The 19,215-nt window shown below is 40.7% G+C and overlaps 1 protein-coding gene across 4 annotated transcripts in view; it reads right to left on the bottom strand.

Moving 5' to 3' along the window:
- Positions 1-10,623: 10,623 nt before the first annotated feature.
- RNF182 (ring finger protein 182) overlaps positions 10,624-19,215 on the bottom strand; it is a 60,476-nt gene continuing 51,884 nt past the window's right edge. For 3 of the 4 annotated variants that reach the window (XM_073331944.2, XM_073331943.2, XM_073331948.2), the window contains exon 2: positions 10,624-11,640. In XM_073331944.2, the coding sequence (XP_073188045.1) occupies positions 10,666-11,403 (738 nt within the window). In that variant the 5' untranslated portion in view covers positions 11,404-11,640 and the 3' untranslated portion in view covers positions 10,624-10,665. Of the gene's footprint in view, positions 11,641-19,024; positions 19,160-19,215 lie in introns of those variants that run through there. The other variant, XR_013635345.1, reaches the window with a different exon arrangement.

Here is a 19,215-nt window from a genome sequence, read left to right on the forward strand (position 1 = left end):
CAGCACTGGTGAGGCCTCAGCTGGGATACTGCATCCAATCCTGGGCATCACACTGTAGGAGAGATGTGAATAAATTGGAGAGAGTCCAGAGGAGAGCAATACAGATGAAACCAGGTTTAGAAAACCTGACCTATGTGGAAAGATTAAAAGAACTGGGCATGTTTAGTCTTGAGGAAAGAAGACTGAGGGGGGACCAGATATGTTAAGGGCTGTTATAAAGAGGACAGTGAGCAATGGTTCTCCAAGTCCATTGAAGGTAGGAAAAGATGTCACGTGCTTAAGCTGAGATTTAAGTCAGATAAAGGAAAAACTTTCTATGTACAAGGGGAGTTAAGCTCTGGAATAGGCTTCCCTAGGAGGTTGTAGAATCCCCATCACTGGAGTTTTTAAGAGGAGGTTGGATTTGGACAAACACCTGTCAGGTTTAGGTTTACTTGGTCCTGCCTCAGTGCAGGGGGCTGGACTTGATGACTTCTCAAGGTCCCTTCCAGCCCTACATTTCTATAATTCGTGGTGTCTCTGATATCATAATTCTACCTTTCTCCACTGATCCATAGAGTCTGTCAGGTTTTACTTACACACTAGAAAGAAGCAAAGAGGGCACAGATCCAGGCCTGCCCTTTTTCAGGTGCAGGCCACTTTTAAATAGAGGAGGGCCTGAACCAAAACCCTGGATCAAACACCCCTAACCTTATGGGGTATTTGGCATCTTGCTGTGAATTAGAAAAAAACAGGATTGGGGATTTTTGCTTTAAAAATAAGGACACCACTACACAAATGATTTACACACATTTTGTTATACGAAGGAGAGCATTTACTATCTTAAGATGGAAACTGCCTCAGTAGCCAAGTTCTGGCTAATGCTGGAAAAGTCATGTAATCTCACCCGTTACCAAAGAGACACATATGTGAACTGCAAAAACTGTGTTCTTACCTATCTATATTCTGGCTGAAGTCAGCTGTATACACAACACTCCCTCCCATTCTATTCCTCCTAAGAGATGGAATGATTTATGCCGAGGGACTGTACATAGGGATCATTGCCTCATTCGGGCAGCTGCATTTGCCTATGTGCACATGTATGTGTGGATCACGTCCACTTCCCCTGTGACCATGCACCATCACCGCCCTCTGTCCCAGAGGACCTGCAGATTCTCTGCAAACTGTTCTCTGCAACTTTCCAAAGGCATTAAAAATCAGTGGTGTGATCAGCTTTCACCATGTGCTCCTGTTGATGCCTGTACAGAAGGTTTTTCTGGCAGAAACATATTTCACCACTAGCCTGTTTTTAGTCCCATGTTTTTAACACTGTCATAAAAGATCAAATCCCGAAAATGTAGTGCTGCACTGAAAATACACATCAATAGGCCTACTCTGATATTTCACTCCTATGTGCAACTCCAGTATCTTGAGTTTCAGAGTAACAGCCGTGTTAGTCTGTATTCGCAAAAAGAAAAGGAGTACTTGTGGCACCTTAGAGACTAACCAATTTATTTGAGCATGAGCTTTCGTGAGCTACAGTGAGCTGTAGCTCACGAAAGCTCATGCTCAAATAAATTGGTTAGTCTCTAAGGTGCCACAAGTACTCCTTTTCTTTTAGTATCTTGAGTGTATCTCGGATGCTTTTGCTTTTCATATATTTAAAATGTGAGGCTGTGCAACACTTCACTTTGTGTACACTTCAGTTTTGTGTCCATGTAAATGCAGACACCATACTATACCGTCTCATGTACTAAGAGCAGCTATTTTGTGGCTTTTTTGGTTAAGAGGCCACAGCAATACTAAAATGAATGGCATTGATCTGTTCCTTAAATTAATACAGTGAATAACAGGCTAATCTGTTTAGGTCATCAGAAACATATTTATCTTTTATGATTTTTTGTTGGAAAATTAAATTGTTATTGAGTGAAGAATTACTTTTACAAAAGTGCTAGATTATTTCAAATAGGAAAACTTCATTATTTTATCATTTACTACTACACTATAGTTTGTGTGGCTGGAAGACTAATTAATATTTCATTGATTCTCATTAGAAATAAAAACAAACAAAAAATAACCCCAAAGCTATAGGTGAAATTTTTCATAAGACTATCTAGGAAAAAACACATCGGGCAAGCTTCTGGGAATCACACTCCTACAAGCAGGCACCCGTTTTGCATTTCATCTGATAAACCTTAAGGTGATCTTTCATATTGATTGTACTTATCATTAAGGAAAAATCACAGTTATTACTTGCCAAGGAGAAAATGAGAGGAACATGATTTTGAAGGGTTCAAATATTCAGAATTTAAGTTAAAACTGTCTAGGGTCAGGTCCTCTCTGTTTCCAATTTGTTTACTTTATTCAAGAGTAAAATACAGTGAAGTTAGCTTGTCTTTATTTCACTGATCACAGCTTGCTCATTTATTTTTAACATTTTGCCAGGTCTCCCCTGCTGTTTTCCTTAAAGCCTCTCCTACTGTCAAGTTATATTCCGTCTATCTGTCTTTGTTACATGCTGCCCTTGTCCCTGTGACTTCCTCTCTTTTAACTTCCTTCTAACTCTTAGACCTTGCCATGCAGAGGATAACTGCCTGCCTGCATGTTTTATAAAGCTTAGGCTGACACAGCTGTATTTAACCATTATTTTATTTAACAATCGTCAGGACTGATGATCAGAAATTTGTTGCTGGCCCACGGAAATTTGTTGCTGTTCCACTGGCCTCCTGGACAGAGCCATGGAGGCTATTCCTTGTTCAGTGGAGAAAGGGCCTGCTCCAGTTGCTATGGAATGTTGAATGTTTCCGCATCCACCCCTTCTTTTCCAAGGATGAGCCTATCTTCAAGAACAAAGTCTGCGTCCTCACCGGACTCATTACCACCTATGGCAGGTGAACTCCTAGAAGAGCGTTGGGAGATTCCATTGAGCCTGGTGAAGGAATGCCCTAGGAGTACCTAGGCCCAGCGTACTGTTGACTTCAGTGGGAGCTGCAGGTGCTCAACCACTCTGAAATCAAGGCCTCTAAATGGTAATGTAGGGCGCTAGTTTTCCTTCAGCTCGATTAAATGCCAGTCAACAGGGGAAACAAATTTAAAAGCGGTTACAACCTGAATGGTAACAGCTCCATCCCTAAGTCTGCCAGGGCGAACAAGGAAAGGGCTGTGAGGATTGAAGAAATAAGAGATGAAATAAAGTGGGGCAGGGTGGGGGTGGTGGTGAGGGGGAAAGCTTACAGTCAAGAGAGATTCTCTCCTTCATCTGGAACTCTAGGATGGGATGACAGGGGTAAGGGGGAGAGGTGGGGGCATGACAATGGTAAATGGAGGAGTCATATAGCACTAGAGATTGTCACCCCCACCCACCACACACACACTCATTGGCCAGATTATTAAAATCAATCTCAGAGGATTGTCCTAAACCTTGTCTGACTCCACAGCCATAAAAGGTGGGTAACTGTAGCACTAGAGCTGACTTAATGGTAACTAAAGACATAGCCATGGGTTGCAGGGAAAGGTTGCATTATTGGGTTGTGGGGAGCTGATTTTAATCTCAAAATGTGCAGGCTGATGCTGTTTTCATTTTGGCTTTAATAAGCAGCCTCTCAGTCCAGCAATGTTTTGGTTTGACTACAGTATGAGACCACCAGGCCACAAGTTTTATGGAGCTAATTTCCATGTCCTCTATATGATAATTAAATATTCCCATGGAATCCACTCTCCTTTTGACAGGTAGACCTATTAGAAGAGGCCTATTTAGATAGACACACAGAAAATACGTACTGTATAAATGCATTAGTAAAGTTATCAAGTTGCATATACTGCATTTCCTTGCACCATGTATTTTATTAAGTAAATAGTAGCCCATAACAAGAAGTATAGTTATGCTGGACAATCAGACACCTCAGATGCATTGTAGGTATTGATACCAAAGGCCAAATGCTTTCAATAACCTCAGAAGTGTGCACTATGACTACATTAGTTATTGCTTATAGAATGTGTATTATCACTCTTTAAAAATAACTGGCTAATGAGAGGAGGTCAGTAGAATTATATCAAATACCTGTACAGTCTGAACTTTCCTCAACCACCTTCCTGGTTCTTGTAATTTGAAATAAACAAAAGGATTGTCTAGTGAATTATAATTAAATTGACAATGTAATATGTCCATTGAATCAGAGTTTTTACGCATGGATCAGCTGTCGCAGATATAGCTGCAAAGACATCTTTTGAAATTGGCCTCTTCAAAATTGAACCAGATTTCACATCTGGGTTGTGATGTCAGCATAAGCCATTCTACGGTGAAAAGTAATTAATCTGAGTTTCATTTTGTGTACAGGCAAGAGTTTTGCCATGTGTGGTCCAGGTATATACAGCTTTACTTATCAAAAGGATTTGATTTTTATGGTGTGTATTTCTATTAAAGTGACCCATTTTTAAATTCTATCTAAGCAGTGCACTCAACATCTCCTAGAGATCAAGAGTATTGCCATGTAGGCCCTTGGGGTGGCATATCCCTCTCAGTATCACTTGACATTTTTCACTCTTTAATCAAGACATAGGTGTCAGCGGTGACTTGCCAGGAAAAGCATATCCCTTGATTCATAGCATAACTTCTCAATGAAATATTAGCCTTGTACCAACTGTTTGCTTACTTATTATACTATCTGAATAACACGAATATATGAACTATTCAACCACAGTGTGAGAAAGATAAATATGACACACAAGCACAGAGTTCACCTAAGTTAAAATGTTGTTCCAAGGGGATATAAACGGAGTATAGGGATTACATTAAGCAAAGGAAAATATAGGCTGCGTATCAAGAAAACATTTCCTAACAGTGATGTCTGTTAGATAGTGGAACAATCCCACAAGAGAAGGGGTGGAGGCCATATTGCTTATCTAAAACTAGACTAGGTAGAGCACTCTCCTATATGGTGGAAGAAACAATGCTGCCGTGGCACAGGAAAGGGGCAAGATAGCCAAATAGGCTTTTCCCATATCTAATTTCTCTGATTCAATGGATTTTGTTTTATACAAGCCAATTTGTATAATTTATGGAAGATGTGTAAATACAGTAAGTGAATTTCAGCTGTACTGTTGCAAAACACAATATACCATCATTCGAATTTGATACCAAATTAAATTTGTGCTAGCAATTCAGACTGTGACATGATTTCCCTTTGTTTAAGGAATAATAGCTAATGCTTTGCAGTACAGGATACATCACTACAGGAACAACTGCTAAAATTGATTAGTGGGTGAAATTGTTGTGTAATTGCTGTTGAAATATAAAAATTCAGCTGCTAGAAAAATCTAACAGCTTATTTATAAAACTAAACAGCTGTACTTTCATGTACTGGCTAACATTTGACAGAAACCCACAGTAGGTGTATTTTCTGTGCCAGTGTTTCTTAAACTGTGAGGCTCCAACTTTTGATCGGAAAGCTGATGCAAAACCCCAGGGAAAATGGTTTCAGGTGGAGAAGAAAAGGAATATATATGGTTTTGCTTACTGCTTGATAGAATGGAATCTCCAATAGTGAATACTTACAGCTAGTCCTTAAAAGGTAACGTCTAATTTGCTCATCTGAAAGTGGAAATGAACAAGAAAAAATACAACAGGTTGCCTTATCCACTTTAAATGTTTTAAAAATATAATTCCCAAATGCCCAATTCCCCCCTCCATTTCTCCAGGGAAGGCAACAGTCTCCCCTCCACCACATTTAAAATAAATTACATGGAGGGGACCTACGTATATTTTTGTAATAGGAGGAAGAATGACTTTGACAAAGTCTGAGAAACTCTGAATATATGCCATCTAAATGTATCTGTTAAATGGTTCAGTGTGTACCTGTCATTCACCTGTACCAACTCCATCCAAACGGAATGATTAAACCTCCCCCTCTCAGTTGCTATAACAGAAATCAAGCCATGGTATTAGAACAGAATTGCCACACAGCTTCCGACTAGTTCATATCTTACCATAGAGTGGTAGGGTATGAGGGGTTGTGTGTTCCGGGGTGAGTACCTTCCCACAACCCCTGCAAATATCTCTCATAGGAAAGTTAAAGACTTACCTTCTTTGAGTGCCTTTGGGTGGTTGGGAAAGGCTCTTCTCCACCTGAGGAAGGTGAATATTAGGAGTCTTTGGAACCACTATAAACAATGGCTCGGTGCCCTGAAAGCAAGTGAGACAGAGACCCCCTTCCTAAGAGACCACCAACTTTCCTTTCTCATGTCCATTCTGAAGTCATCCTTCTTTGATTAGTCCTGTATGATACTTGTCCATTATGTTTTACACTGTTTTGGACTCATTTGTGCTTTTAGATGATTATAATCTCTTGGCACAAGGACTCTGCTCTTTGTTGGACATACTATGAAATCCTGACTCCGTTGAAATCAATGGCAAAACTCCCATTGTTTTCAATGGGGCCTAGATTTCACCCATCATATCTATTTTACAGTAGCATACACACTTACGCAGCTGCATAGATAACCGATAAGACAGAACTTGAACAGCTCCTATGTCAAAGACATCAGTTTTCATTTTGGTTAGTCCTGTGAAAAGCTCTGTCATGCAGCTGAGGCCACAAATATAATACATGCCTTTAAATTATTAAAAATTGGATAGGAAATCAGTATGATCCTAAATGTTTCTTTTAATTCTACAATCAGCTGCTTTGTCACTGAGAAAGTAAATATACAAAATAGTAGTGACAGGGTCTGATCCTCCACTGTCTTGAACATCATCTAGTTATTTACACCAGTGCAAAGTGAGTGTAAAGAACAATCCAATCACATTTCTCTACACATCTACTAGTAGCATCTTATAATCACTTTGCATAGGTGCAAAAACTACATAATGTTCAAGACTTCAGAGAATAAAGTCCACAATATTTGGAGCAGCAGGTCTCAAACTGTGGGGTGGGACCCCAAAGTGGGGTGTGACCCCGTTTTAATAGGGTTGCCAGGGCTTGTGTTAGACTTGTGGTGCTCGGAGCAGTCTGAAGCTGAAGCCCGAGCCCCACAGCGGAGCTCAGGCTTTGGTTCTGAATGGTGAGGCTCAGGTTACAGGCCTCCTGCCCTGGACTGAAGCCCTTGGCCCCCTGCCTTGAATGGCAGGGCTTGAGCTTGGGCTTTGGCCCCCCTGCCAGGGCTGCCAGCCTTGGGCGGGCTCAGGCTTCCGTCTCCCCTCCTAGGGTCACGTAGTAATTTTTGTTGTCAGAAGGAGGTCACGGTGCAATGAAGTTTGAGAACCCCTGATTTGGGGGATCTAAACGGAGAGAGCAATATGGTAAACTGTTGTTGGATGTGCTTTGACAATTAAGTATGTTTAATTACAGAACTGTATCAACAAATACACAAATAAGAACCAGGTTAACTTCAGCTCCAGCAGAAATCACTGTTCATGGAAAATGTAATATTGGCGAAGGGAGCTAAAATTGGGAGGTAAGCAAGTAGGGCTTGATTCTGTTCTCATTTACATTGATTTCACACCAGTGTAACACCATTGACTTCAATAGGGTTACTCTTGATTTACTGCAGTGTAAGTGAGCTCAGCGTCACAGACTATCAGTCCACAATGTTTGCTGTGTTTATCGTTCTCAGTCATTAAGATAATATTTTAAACCATGGAGAATGAAAGTAAATTAAAGAGATGGTATTGTTCTTTTAACTTTGATAACAGAGCAAATAACTTCTCTCATCTTCTCATAGAATCATAGAACATCAGGGGTTGGAAGGGACCTCAGGAGGTCATCTAGTCCAACCCCCTGCTCAAAGCAGGACCAATCCCCAATTTTTGCCCCGATCCCTAAATGGCCCCCTCAAGGATTGAACTCACAACCCTGGGTTTAGCAGGCCAATGCTCAAACCACTGAACTATCCCTCCCCCCCCCCCTGAGCTATCCCTCCCCCCAAAAATAATTGGGAGTTAGAACCTCCTGAAAATTCTGACTGGGTACATTACAAGTCATATAAGAATCTTATGAGACCTCAGGTAGAATAATGTGCTCCAGCTGAGTGGTAGGATAGCTATTTAATCAGTTTCTGCATAGTCCCACTTTTTGGAGTGGCCTAATATCGAAATGTGGTCTAGAATAACAGTGTACCTTTAACCAGCTGTCAGAGAAATCAAACTCGTAGATTCTGCAGAAATACGATTTGATGGCCAAGCCACACGCTTTGGCACCGCTTACAATAGTACAGTCAGTCTACTTTTTTTTTTTTACTTGTAGGCAAAAGGTATTATCCTCATCCACTTGATATTAAGTTATGTTTTAAACCCAAATAGTAAAATATGGGGCCGGAGCTAAGGCAACTCAAGGGCAACATTAATAATTTTAAAAATAAAAGACGGGGAAAGACACCAGATAACACTGCAGACATGTCAGACAGTTGTAATACATACATACATGGCACACACTTGCAGAAATTTCTTCCTGTGTCAGCCACCTATTTATTAGAGATATTACATTCAGATAAATTGAACAGGAAAACCCTACAAATATGTAAATCCCTGCCACAGACACACACATTTTCAAAACATTATGTATACTCTAAAAACCATATCGTTTTTTTTTTTCTGGGGTGGTGGTGGTGTTGCACATTTCTCACAGTTGCCTCTGTTTGGATACTGAAGTTTATGGATTAGTTATATCATGTGATTTACCTATGGTGTAGATGCCAGCTCCTCTGACTACACATGCTTTACCACAAGCATTAAAAGAAGTAATTTAGTAATATCCCTTTCTAAGAAAGATGAAAATCTTGTAACGCTAATTATTAGTAATGGATTATTGAAAAGACTAAAACATTTCCTTTAACCATTGAGTACCTAACCCTGTAATCTCATATACTTGAAAAACTATACTCTGCTACATCTTTTCTTCTTGTACATATGTATTATTACACACTTCCTTAGTGTGAAGAAAAGTGTTACATTTTAATTGTCACCTTTTTTCTGTCTTTAATAGGAATGAAACTGTAGAAGTGATTTGAATCTTCTTCACAAACTGGGCTAATCCAATTTCAAATCACCTAAGGTGGCAACAAATCCACTTTATGCTTTCCTTGTCCTATCTCCATCTTGCATTACATGGAGTCACTTTCAGACCCTTGTTAGGCAGTGCACTTGGTCTTTACATTACTTGCACCTTTCCCCTTTATGCTGCACTAACCTTGCATATAGTCCCAAAACTATGCTTGCACTGATACATATTTCCATTTCATTTTTGGCTCTGCTGGGCATAGGAGAACTGAGCCTTAGTTATGTTCTCAACTCGCATTATTTATACACTTGGACATTAACCACTTCTTTTTATTTTGGTGGTCTTCCACGAGTTCAAAAAACTGACTAAAAACCAACCCAATTTTATAGGATCTGATTCTGTTTGAAACTCTGCTGGTAAATCATTAGTAACGACCAAAGTCAATGGAGCTCCATGCGGTGTAAGAGCCTGAGCCTTTGAGTTGCAGATTGTCATCAACTCTAATAAGTGAAGTCAGTGGGAGTTCAGCATCTTGCGGGACTGAGCTCTAAATGAAATAATTTATTAGGCCCACAGCATTTCCTGACACTATTCACACTGTGAATTTGGGAACCAGAAAGCAGATACACATATCTATAATTTTTCTTAAATCTGTATTATTTGTAAATTAGAGGGCCTATCTCCCAATGGAAGAGAAAAGTCTGTCGTGCAGCTAAAGGAACTAAGGGAGGTTCTCTTGTGTATCTACAGAAGGTGAGCATCCATAAGGTTGGTCAGGTGTCTTACTGGGGGAACTCATGGGGTTAATGTGTTTTATAAAGGTGGAAATGCACACGGCGAGTGAAGGTGTAATGGGGCATGGTTAGAGCAATTCATAGGAGGACTTTGAATAAGTGAAGGGAAGTCCAAAGGAGTTGGGCATTTCAGTAAGGAGTGCACATGGAAATAAGCTGCTCATGAGGGAGTGAACATGCATGGTTGTGTCTTGGGGTGGAATCTCAAGGGGAGCTGCAAGAATAAGGAGAAGTGCATGCACAGTGGGTATATGGGAGGAAAATGTACGCAAGAGATATTTCTACTAAGACAAGATGACATCTGGACTCTCGCTACCCCAGGATGCTACTGTCTTTTAAGTGGAGAAAGGGAAGTCAGTAACCAATTATCTCTGACAAAGATTTCTGCTACAGCAAAGGCTTGTGGAACCTATGGTATCTTGTCTTGTTCTTATAGTAAACAACAAAGAGACTTAATTCACTAACAGACATAACACACGACAAAACAGAACATAATATGGGCTTTGCCTGGGAGAATGCCTAATGTTCCAATGTCTTCCAAGGGCCTGATCCTGCTGTTCTGACTCTTGACTAATCCAGCTGAAGACAAGTGCTACTTATTTGAATAAGGGCAGCAGCATCAGGTTAGGTAATTTTGCTTTTTTTCCTATAGTTTAACCTTCAAAAATTGACATGTACATTTTATTTCCATTCGGTGGTATAATGAACAAGTAGAATGAAGCACAATAAATATCAAAGCAAAATTAAAAAACAAAATAAATGGACCATAAAATTGTGGCCACTACTTCTGTTTAGTGTGATGAATAAAATAAAATAATAATAAATAGTAATACAATAGAGAAGATAAATTATGCTACAAACATGGCAGTGCCTTATTTCTTATTTCACTATATTTGTTATCAAGAAGACATGCAGTCCAGAAACTCATGGCATACACATTGGCAAAAGCCATAAACCATAAGAATAACAAGGCTCGAAGGAACAAGGCTGACGAAGACGACCCCCAGGGTGACTTTCTTAGATACCAGTAAGTAGATCCCTAAAGGCAAGGAACTAAAGTATAGCAAACCTAGCAACCAAATTAGCACTCGAATTGAGGTCTGGAAGAGCAAGGATGTACAGTTCCACACTGTCCAGTTGTGGGATACAGTTGCAACAGACTCAAAACTCGTGGGCCTGTAGAATTCCACCACCGGGGTAGAGTTCAGAGTCTGTGGGCTTTCTCTCTGCACTTCCATGATGGTTATAACCAGGCAGTTGGAGGAAGCGTGAGAAGGGCTAACAAGAGATGCCAGCCTTTTGGGAGTTAGCAACAGTTCTGTAGGATTATCTGGCAGGCACTTCTTCCCCTTTCCCCCACAAGCCAAATTCACAAGGATGTTGTTGTCATCAGGAAGACTACTAACCTCATCGTCAGGCAGGCATGTCTCAAACCTACAGAATGGGCACACTATGACTCCCTGAGGAGAGTCCCCAAAGTCTATGATCTTGCAAAGGCATTTGGCACATACTCTGTGACAACACTCCAGCACTTTTGGTTTCCTCTGTCTCTGATTATAGCGGTTGTAACAAATCTTGCACTCAAGCTCATCTGAGCCCTGGGACTCCACAGGATCCTCTGGTAGTTGACTGATCATTTCTTCTTATGGTCTGTAGACTTGTGATGATGGGAGTCAAAAATAAATGCTTCACTAAGGATGCTATTAGGGCACCTCTCAGATTATCATACCACCCATATCAGCCAGGAAAACAAGAGAGGAAGATGTCACAAGTACCAGTAATCTTCATTCATTTTCAGCTTCTGTCAATGACATTGTACTGTGTGTCCTTCACTCTGTGCCATGTATCCATGTAAACAAGACAATGTGGACTTTCTGTAGAGGAAAGAGAGTCTAGCATTGTTAGCACTGAATTGACAACAAGTCTTTTACAGCTTTATCTTCCCAATAACATTTTAAAAGCTCTCTAATAGCATTCTTAAAATAGTTTTTTTTTTGTGTCAGACAGGGCATATACAGTAACCTTGCTGATTATAAAATTTTATACCACTCCAGACATTTATGTATCCTTAGTCTTGCATATAGCCCCATTGCCTCTCTAAACCTATTAAACCCTTATTGGGTCCTCATTCTGTTAGGTTTGTTCACTTATCTAGGACCCTGTTTTTTATTTTTCTCTCTTTACATATCTGTAAGTGCACCTCTTTTCCATTATGCCTCGAAGCCAAACATACAGGGCAATGAGGAGTGGGCTTTTACTATCCAGTCAACAGTCCCCCTTAAAAATACATTTTGGGCCCAACCATTACATCTCCCAAGTGCCATGGCCATTTTTCCTGATGCTTCTAACTTTCTATGCTGTGATGACGGGTTGTAGACCCCTAACTAGAGAGAAGGTTGTAGGAAGCTTGCATTGCTGCACCCCCTGTACTGGGTGGGGTTTCTGCCACCAGGACCTGCAGCTTGGGTTGTGCTGGCATAAATAAATAAGTCCTGCTATGTAACAGATATTGTGTGTATTATCCTGGCTTCTGGGCATGTTACAGATATTAAATACAAAACATCAACCAATGCTGCCTACATTGGGTAATAATAATTGTCAACCTCTATAAACCAGTGCAATGTGCCAGAGGGCAAAAAACTTTCCATAATATTACCCCAAATTCATTCACATTCTTGGCCAAAACACTAAGTTTCACAATGTGTTTTGAAGACCACAGCAAATTCATGCTCTGGCAGAGTACCACAGACAGTGTGTACACAGCTAGTTACTTGCCACTAGGAACACTCTGTCCTAATACTCTGATCCAGCTGAGCTGTGCTTGCAGACGCGGATTAAAATTTCCTTGGGCCAGAGCAAATCGGGGGGTAGGGGGCTCTCCCCCCACTTCTGTCTGTGGCACCACCCACAGCCCCACCGCTTTCTGCCCCTTCCCTGGGACCCACCCCTGTTCCACCCAGGGTCCCCCCATTCTGCCTGCCCCACAACCCGTTTGCTCCTTTCTGCTCTCCCCCACCGTGGTCCCAAGACCGGAGAAGCTCTGTCCCCACGCCATGGCCCCGGGGCCATAGCAGGGAGTGAGAACTTCTCCAGTCCCAAGGCCCCAGTAGGGGTCCAGGTGCTGGGGCTTCTGCCGCCATTCCCCGCACTTCTGCGTGGGACCAGGATCAGGACTCCGGGACTTCTCCTGCCCTGCCTGCCAAGTGCTTCTGCCAGAGAGAGGGATTGGGCACGGGGGCTTCCACTGCCGCCATGCAGCTTTTGCCAGGGATGGGGTTGGGGACCACTGCGGGGGCTTCCCCCACCCAGGAGCTTTTGCCGGGGAGGGGGTTGGGGGGTGCTTCCCCCATCCCACAGCTTTTGCCATGGTCGGGGCCACTGCAAGAGAGTTTCCCCCGTTCCAGAGCTTCTGCCGGGGCCAGAGGGGGAGCTTCCCCCACCCCATGGCTTCTGCCAGATTCAGGGGGTTACTGGCTGAAGAGAGAAGTCTTTTGGGTATTACTGTGTAGTCCTAATCAAAACTTAGCTCTCTACATATTTTTGCTTTCTGGCCCTGATGAGTGTTTCCAGGCTTCACCACAGCCTATGTCCTTGTATTTGTCTCTCAATCTTTAAACTTTAATATCTTGATCATTAGTTTTGGCAAGGTTTTGATTTTATTTATTCTCTTTTTTAGATTCTTCTGTCAATTAATTGTCATCCTCTCAGGCGCCCAAACATCTCCTTTATGGATCTCTAATGTACTTGTATTTTGTATTATTTGTCTTAACTTCCAGTGCAAATTGGGTTCTACTCTCCACTTCTAGGTTTTAAAATTTACTTTCAAATTGTTTACACAAGATACAACACTTTGAACGAAACAGGAATGGAAAACAATGAAATAGTGCAAACATATAATAATATACTCTTATGAGAATTTATATTATACAGACTCCGTCATTCATTTTCTTCTCTTATTTCTACATCTCACTTCATTCACTAATCTTTCCAAACATCCTCCACACCTTATTGATAAGTTAATTATTATTTGTATTGAAGGCATTATGCTAGGCACTGTAAACACATAATACAAACAGCTGCTCCCTGCTGCATGGAACTTAAAATCTAAGTATACCAGGAGACACAAGAGGTGGATACTCACATGACTCCTGGTTACTTTTTGCACTTCTTTATTCATTTACACTAGTCTTTTTATTTTACTCCTGGTATCATCTCCAGATGACCTTTAGTCATACATAAATGCCACAAGATACTAATCCATCTGGAATCTGGGAAACCTACAAAATGGGCACAGTAAGATGAAATGCTGGCCTTCAAGGATCCTAGAAGAAAAGGCTTAAAAAAACCTAAAAAAATTTGGGGCCTTGGATTTATAAATCCCATCTCATCTGTTTTTTTTGTACTGGGTGTGAGATAGGGCAGTGAATTCATCAATTCACAATTAGGGTTGGTCAAAAATTCTGTCAAAACTGTTTTTTTTTGTTTTGTTTTGTTTTTTTTAGAGAAAATTGGGGTTTGAGAAACCAAATTTTTTTCACAAAGTCTGCTTGCCATGGAAAATTTCAACTTCTTGTTAAAAACCCTCCACCCCAAAATTTTCAGATTTGAATCAAAGATGTTTGTTTTTTCAATGAAAAGTCAAACATTTCTGCAGAAAACAAACCCATTTTCCAACCAACTCTACTCATAATTTTATCACATTTGCTTGCATACCATAAACATGTATTGTATGCTAAAAAAAGTATTTCTGTGTAGCAAAAAATACATTATTTGGCCAGATTCAGCACTACTATAAGACATCAAAATTCCATTGAAGTTCCACTTATAAAAGTAGTAGATTTGTCTCATTATTCCAGATTTCCTGAACCCCTTCTTCTAGCCTTCAAGTAACCCCCCAACCTCTCCAGGCTCATCATCACAAGCAAGCTCCCCACAGACCAGGACACACCAACTCAAAGTGGCACCGCGCCCTGCCAGATGCAAAACCTGCAGATGTGTCTCCACTGCTATGGTGATCAATACCCCCACAACACGCCTTTCAAGATTCCTGGGTCCAACAACTGCCTATCACAACATGTGCTGTACCTCATCCAGTGCACTAAATGTCCCCATGACAACAGTGGGTGAAACCAGACAATCGCTATCCTCTTGAATGAACTCACACTGCAAAATGATTAAAAAAAAAAAAAAAAGACAAAAACACACTATCACCTCTATGTGAACACTTTTCACAAAATGATCACTCTGTATCTGACCTCTCAGAAACAGGCACAACACTTTCAGAAGATGAGCCTGGGAACTTAAATTCACAACTTTGCTAGACACTAAAAATCATGGTCTTAGAGACACTGGATTTATAACTTTTTACAACAATCTGTAACCTACCAACCTCCCTTTTTGTACTATGACTACAGGGGTGTTAACAGGCCACCTCACCCTGATTGGTCCCTTTGCATATGTACAAACTACTTATGCTAAACTGCTTTTGCCAGGGACACAACAGGAATGGAGTCTTAGAACTTTTAGAATTGAAAAGGAGAGGCAATATACATCTGGCTGTGGTTAGTTACAGAAGCAAAGCTGACTGTGCACTCAACTCTGCCACCTTTGTTCATGGGTATGTACACAGTTCCTGGACAAAGATGACAAAGACAACACTGACATTTCACACAGACGCTTCTATTCTCATAGCTCCACCTGAAATATATGCATCCGATGAAGTGAGCTGTAGCTCACAAAAGCTTATGCTCAAATAAATTGGGTAGTCTCTAAGGTGCCCCAAGTCCTCCCTTTCTTTCTGTTTGACCTTGTATTTAGTTGTGAAGCTGGGATTACCTTTCCCAGAAGAGCTCTGTGTAGCTTGAAAAACTTGTCTCTCACGCCAACAGAAGTTGGGCCAATAAAAGGTATTACCTCACCCACCTTATCTCTCTAAAATCCTGGGACCGACCTGGCTACAACACTGCATACAAAAAGAAGAGAGGCAGCCAGGAAGCTGGAGGTTGGGCATGTGTAGCAGCACGGATTCCTGTGTTTATGGGAACTAGAGCCCAGGGCCACACACAAGCACAGCTAAAGAGAGGTTAGAAATCAGTGTTAGTCAGGCAAGAAGTTCCCTCTGTATCACAGTTCAGGCATGGTGACAGGGCAGTGTGTGTGGGAAGCTTGCCCTACGGCTGCTGTGTAGATAAACACAGGACTCCATTCATCAGGGCTATCCAGCCAGTGCTTTTTACAAGCACTAAATGCACACAAATTTTTGTGTGTGTGGAAGTTTATGGTTATAGGCACATTTATGCAAATATTCATGTTAGCTTAGTCATTAATTTAAAATGTATAAAATGTATAAAAAATGTCAGCTGAAGCTGCGCAAAACTTGGTAGTTATGAAAAAAGTACCCAGAGAATAACTGGCCAAGGAACAGGGGAAATGGGTGCTAGTTGTCTGTGTGGGGCCCATTTGAGGGAGTTTTACTCCCCTTACTTGAGCTTGCTTAACGCAGGCTCTTGTAGAGGGCTGCAGACTGGCAGTGTTCGTTTGAAAACTGCTCCTCTGCTGCACCCATTTGCTGGGGGGTGGGGGGGTTTGCTGGCTTGCAAGGGAGGCATGATGGTGATCCTGAAGGGGAAGCAGGGTGATGCCAGGTGCTTAAACTACCTGGTTGAATCTCTTTCTCGGTCTCCAAGCTGTTATGCAACACAGCGGGAGGCAGCCAAGTTGCTAGCTGCAGGAGCAGGTACCCTGATGTTTCCCTGTGGGCTGGTAACCACCAGAGAAACCTCTGGTGCTTGGGAATATGCCGCAAGTGCTGCTGCACTCCAATGAACATGGAACAGATCATTTTCTGAGCCTGGAAGTGGGAGCAGGAGCCATTTTATATTCCTGATCGGGCTGCTCCACCTCAGTCAGTACGGACAAGGTTAGGGATCTATTGCTACATTAGCAAAGCCCCCCAGCCTGTCCCAAAGAGCTTCCTTGAAGATCTTCTTTCTTCCAACTGGAAGTCACTCTGGAGGGAGCAGGAGAAAATTTACAGGGGAAATAAAAATAAATGTAATTCCCAGGGGAAAGAATCCCTTACAAAAGCTCACTGGCAAGGAGCAGATGAAAAACATCTGCTCTCTTTCATGGGGCCAGGACAAAGTGTTTCAGCAAATATGCCAGCAGGAGGAGCTTTGAGTTAATTAAAAAAAAAAAAAAAAAAGGAACTGGCATCATCTCACTGGTTTGGATGGAAATACCCTGCTGATATGACTATAGTCCAGAAGAGGACATCCATATTAGAAGAATCCTATTTACAAGAAGTATTTAGACTTCCCTACAAAGGCCACACTTTGTCTTTAAAGCTCTGTAGCTGATTTTTAAACTATTATACCATCCATACCTATATTATAAATCAACAGCTCCTCCAACAAAAGCTCTTTACAAATGACAACAACCCAGTCCAAAATTACAGAGATGAAACAGCCAGAGGCATGCTGCCCTTCAAAAGAAGAGACTTTTTAAAAATATCAAAATACTTTCCTTCAGAAATCTCACAGAAGCTCTTTGATCACGTCTAGCTTTCCCAACAAATTGCAACCTCTTCTTCGGTATTGATTGAAAATCATATCTCCTGTAGACCACTGCATTCATATTCAACCAGTTCCAACTATATACTGTCTCAGCAGCAAGTGCCCATATCACTGGATTTTTCCAGCTTGTGCCATGCAGTCTGCTAAAATAAAAAACTGCTTTACTCATCTTGACATTTGTCTACACTACATTCAATGCTCTGGCAGCTATAGTGTGTTCAACATGTTTCATGCCACATTTCTGCTAGCATTGGACAGTTTTTAACAATGAGCATTTGCCTGTCAGCTCTAATCAATGTGTCACTTTGCATTAATTACAGGATGTGGGATATTGATTTGTTCTTGGTTTATGGTGAACTGTGTACCTACACTGAAAAGTGCCTTAGTGAATTCTTTGCATGATAAAATGATTCTTACTGGGCAAGGGAGAGAAGCGTGGTTTTTTTTTTATAAGGCTTTCAAAGAAAACCCAAGAAGTACTGTGCATGGAAGCGAAAATTTGCAACATGTGCAGCTTAAAGATTTTATTAATATTTTATAAATATATAATACCACATACAATAAATCTGAGGCAGGGACTGTCTTTTTACCAGAGGTTAAAAGAGCACTTAGCACAGTGGGGGCTCTAACTACTGCTGAGCTACAAATAACAACACTAGAATACAAAATATAGAAAACTGACATTCGGGTATGAGGTGCATGAAGGAAGTGAATAGCATATACAATGGTGTTATAGTTACAAAGAGTATAAACACATGTGTTAAACTGTCACAAACCATGTGTAATTCTTCCTTGTACCAATAGTCTAGGTGAGATTTTTAGGATCCTCTTCTCCTTAATAATGCACATCTAACTTAGAGTATATTTATTTATGTGAATGGCTGAGTGAGTACCTTGGCCTTTGAACGTTTATAATATGCAGTAACATAAAGGGTTTAAGGTATTGTGTAGTTTAAGGGATAACAATGTAATCAATGGGTAACACTGTTTTTCTGATTCCATTGGTAAAGGTTCCTTGTGTAGGCAGGGCAGACATTACTTACCTTGTTTTGTATCTAATACAGAGTGATATTTACCTACTATTGTACACTGGCTCGGCATGTACTTTCCACCACATTTTTGCCGATACATGAGCAGAGATCACCAGACTCCACCACATGTAACCTAGTGTAATTTGCATTACTTCTTAATTATTCTAATACTAAAACTATGTGCCGGATAGCAAGTGAAAGTGACAGGAATATCTGAGGATGTTTATTGAAAACAGAATACCCTGCATAACTTCCCTTTAGCTCCAGACAGAGGCTAAGACAATGCAGATACAAATCTTGCAACTGACTATGATGTAGACTGCTCCATCAATGAGGCACATAGAAACCAGCTTTTCCAGAGAACGATTTTATTTCTCATATATAATTATTAAATCATTTACACAGCAATATGCTGGTGGAATATTTTTATCCAAAATTAAGCTGTGCTTTATTTTATTTTTAGAATAAAAACAACAAAACACAAAGGGCCAGATCCCACAGAAGGTATATATTGATTTTAGTGGATTAATGCTAATTTACACAATTTAAAGATTTGGCCCCAAATTTGTATTTAAAATGGAAACAAAATTAGTTTTGTTAAAAAAATTATTCAACAATTCTTTCTTTCTTTCTTTCTTTCTTTCTTTCTTTCTTTCTTTCTTTTAATCTCTGTTAATTAATTAATTTCCTGTTTACTTGGGCTTCCACTTTTTTCTGTATTGGACAAACTGTTTGGTTACTTTTTCCTGCAATACTTTTTCACTGCAGATGGCTTTCCCTTTATGACTCTAAAATCAAAATAAATGATCCATTATAATATGAATAAATACTGCACTATAGAAAT

This window comes from Lepidochelys kempii, chromosome 2 (assembly GCF_965140285.1).
Source record: "Lepidochelys kempii isolate rLepKem1 chromosome 2, rLepKem1.hap1, whole genome shotgun sequence".
Taxonomy (NCBI): domain Eukaryota; kingdom Metazoa; phylum Chordata; order Testudines; family Cheloniidae; genus Lepidochelys; species Lepidochelys kempii.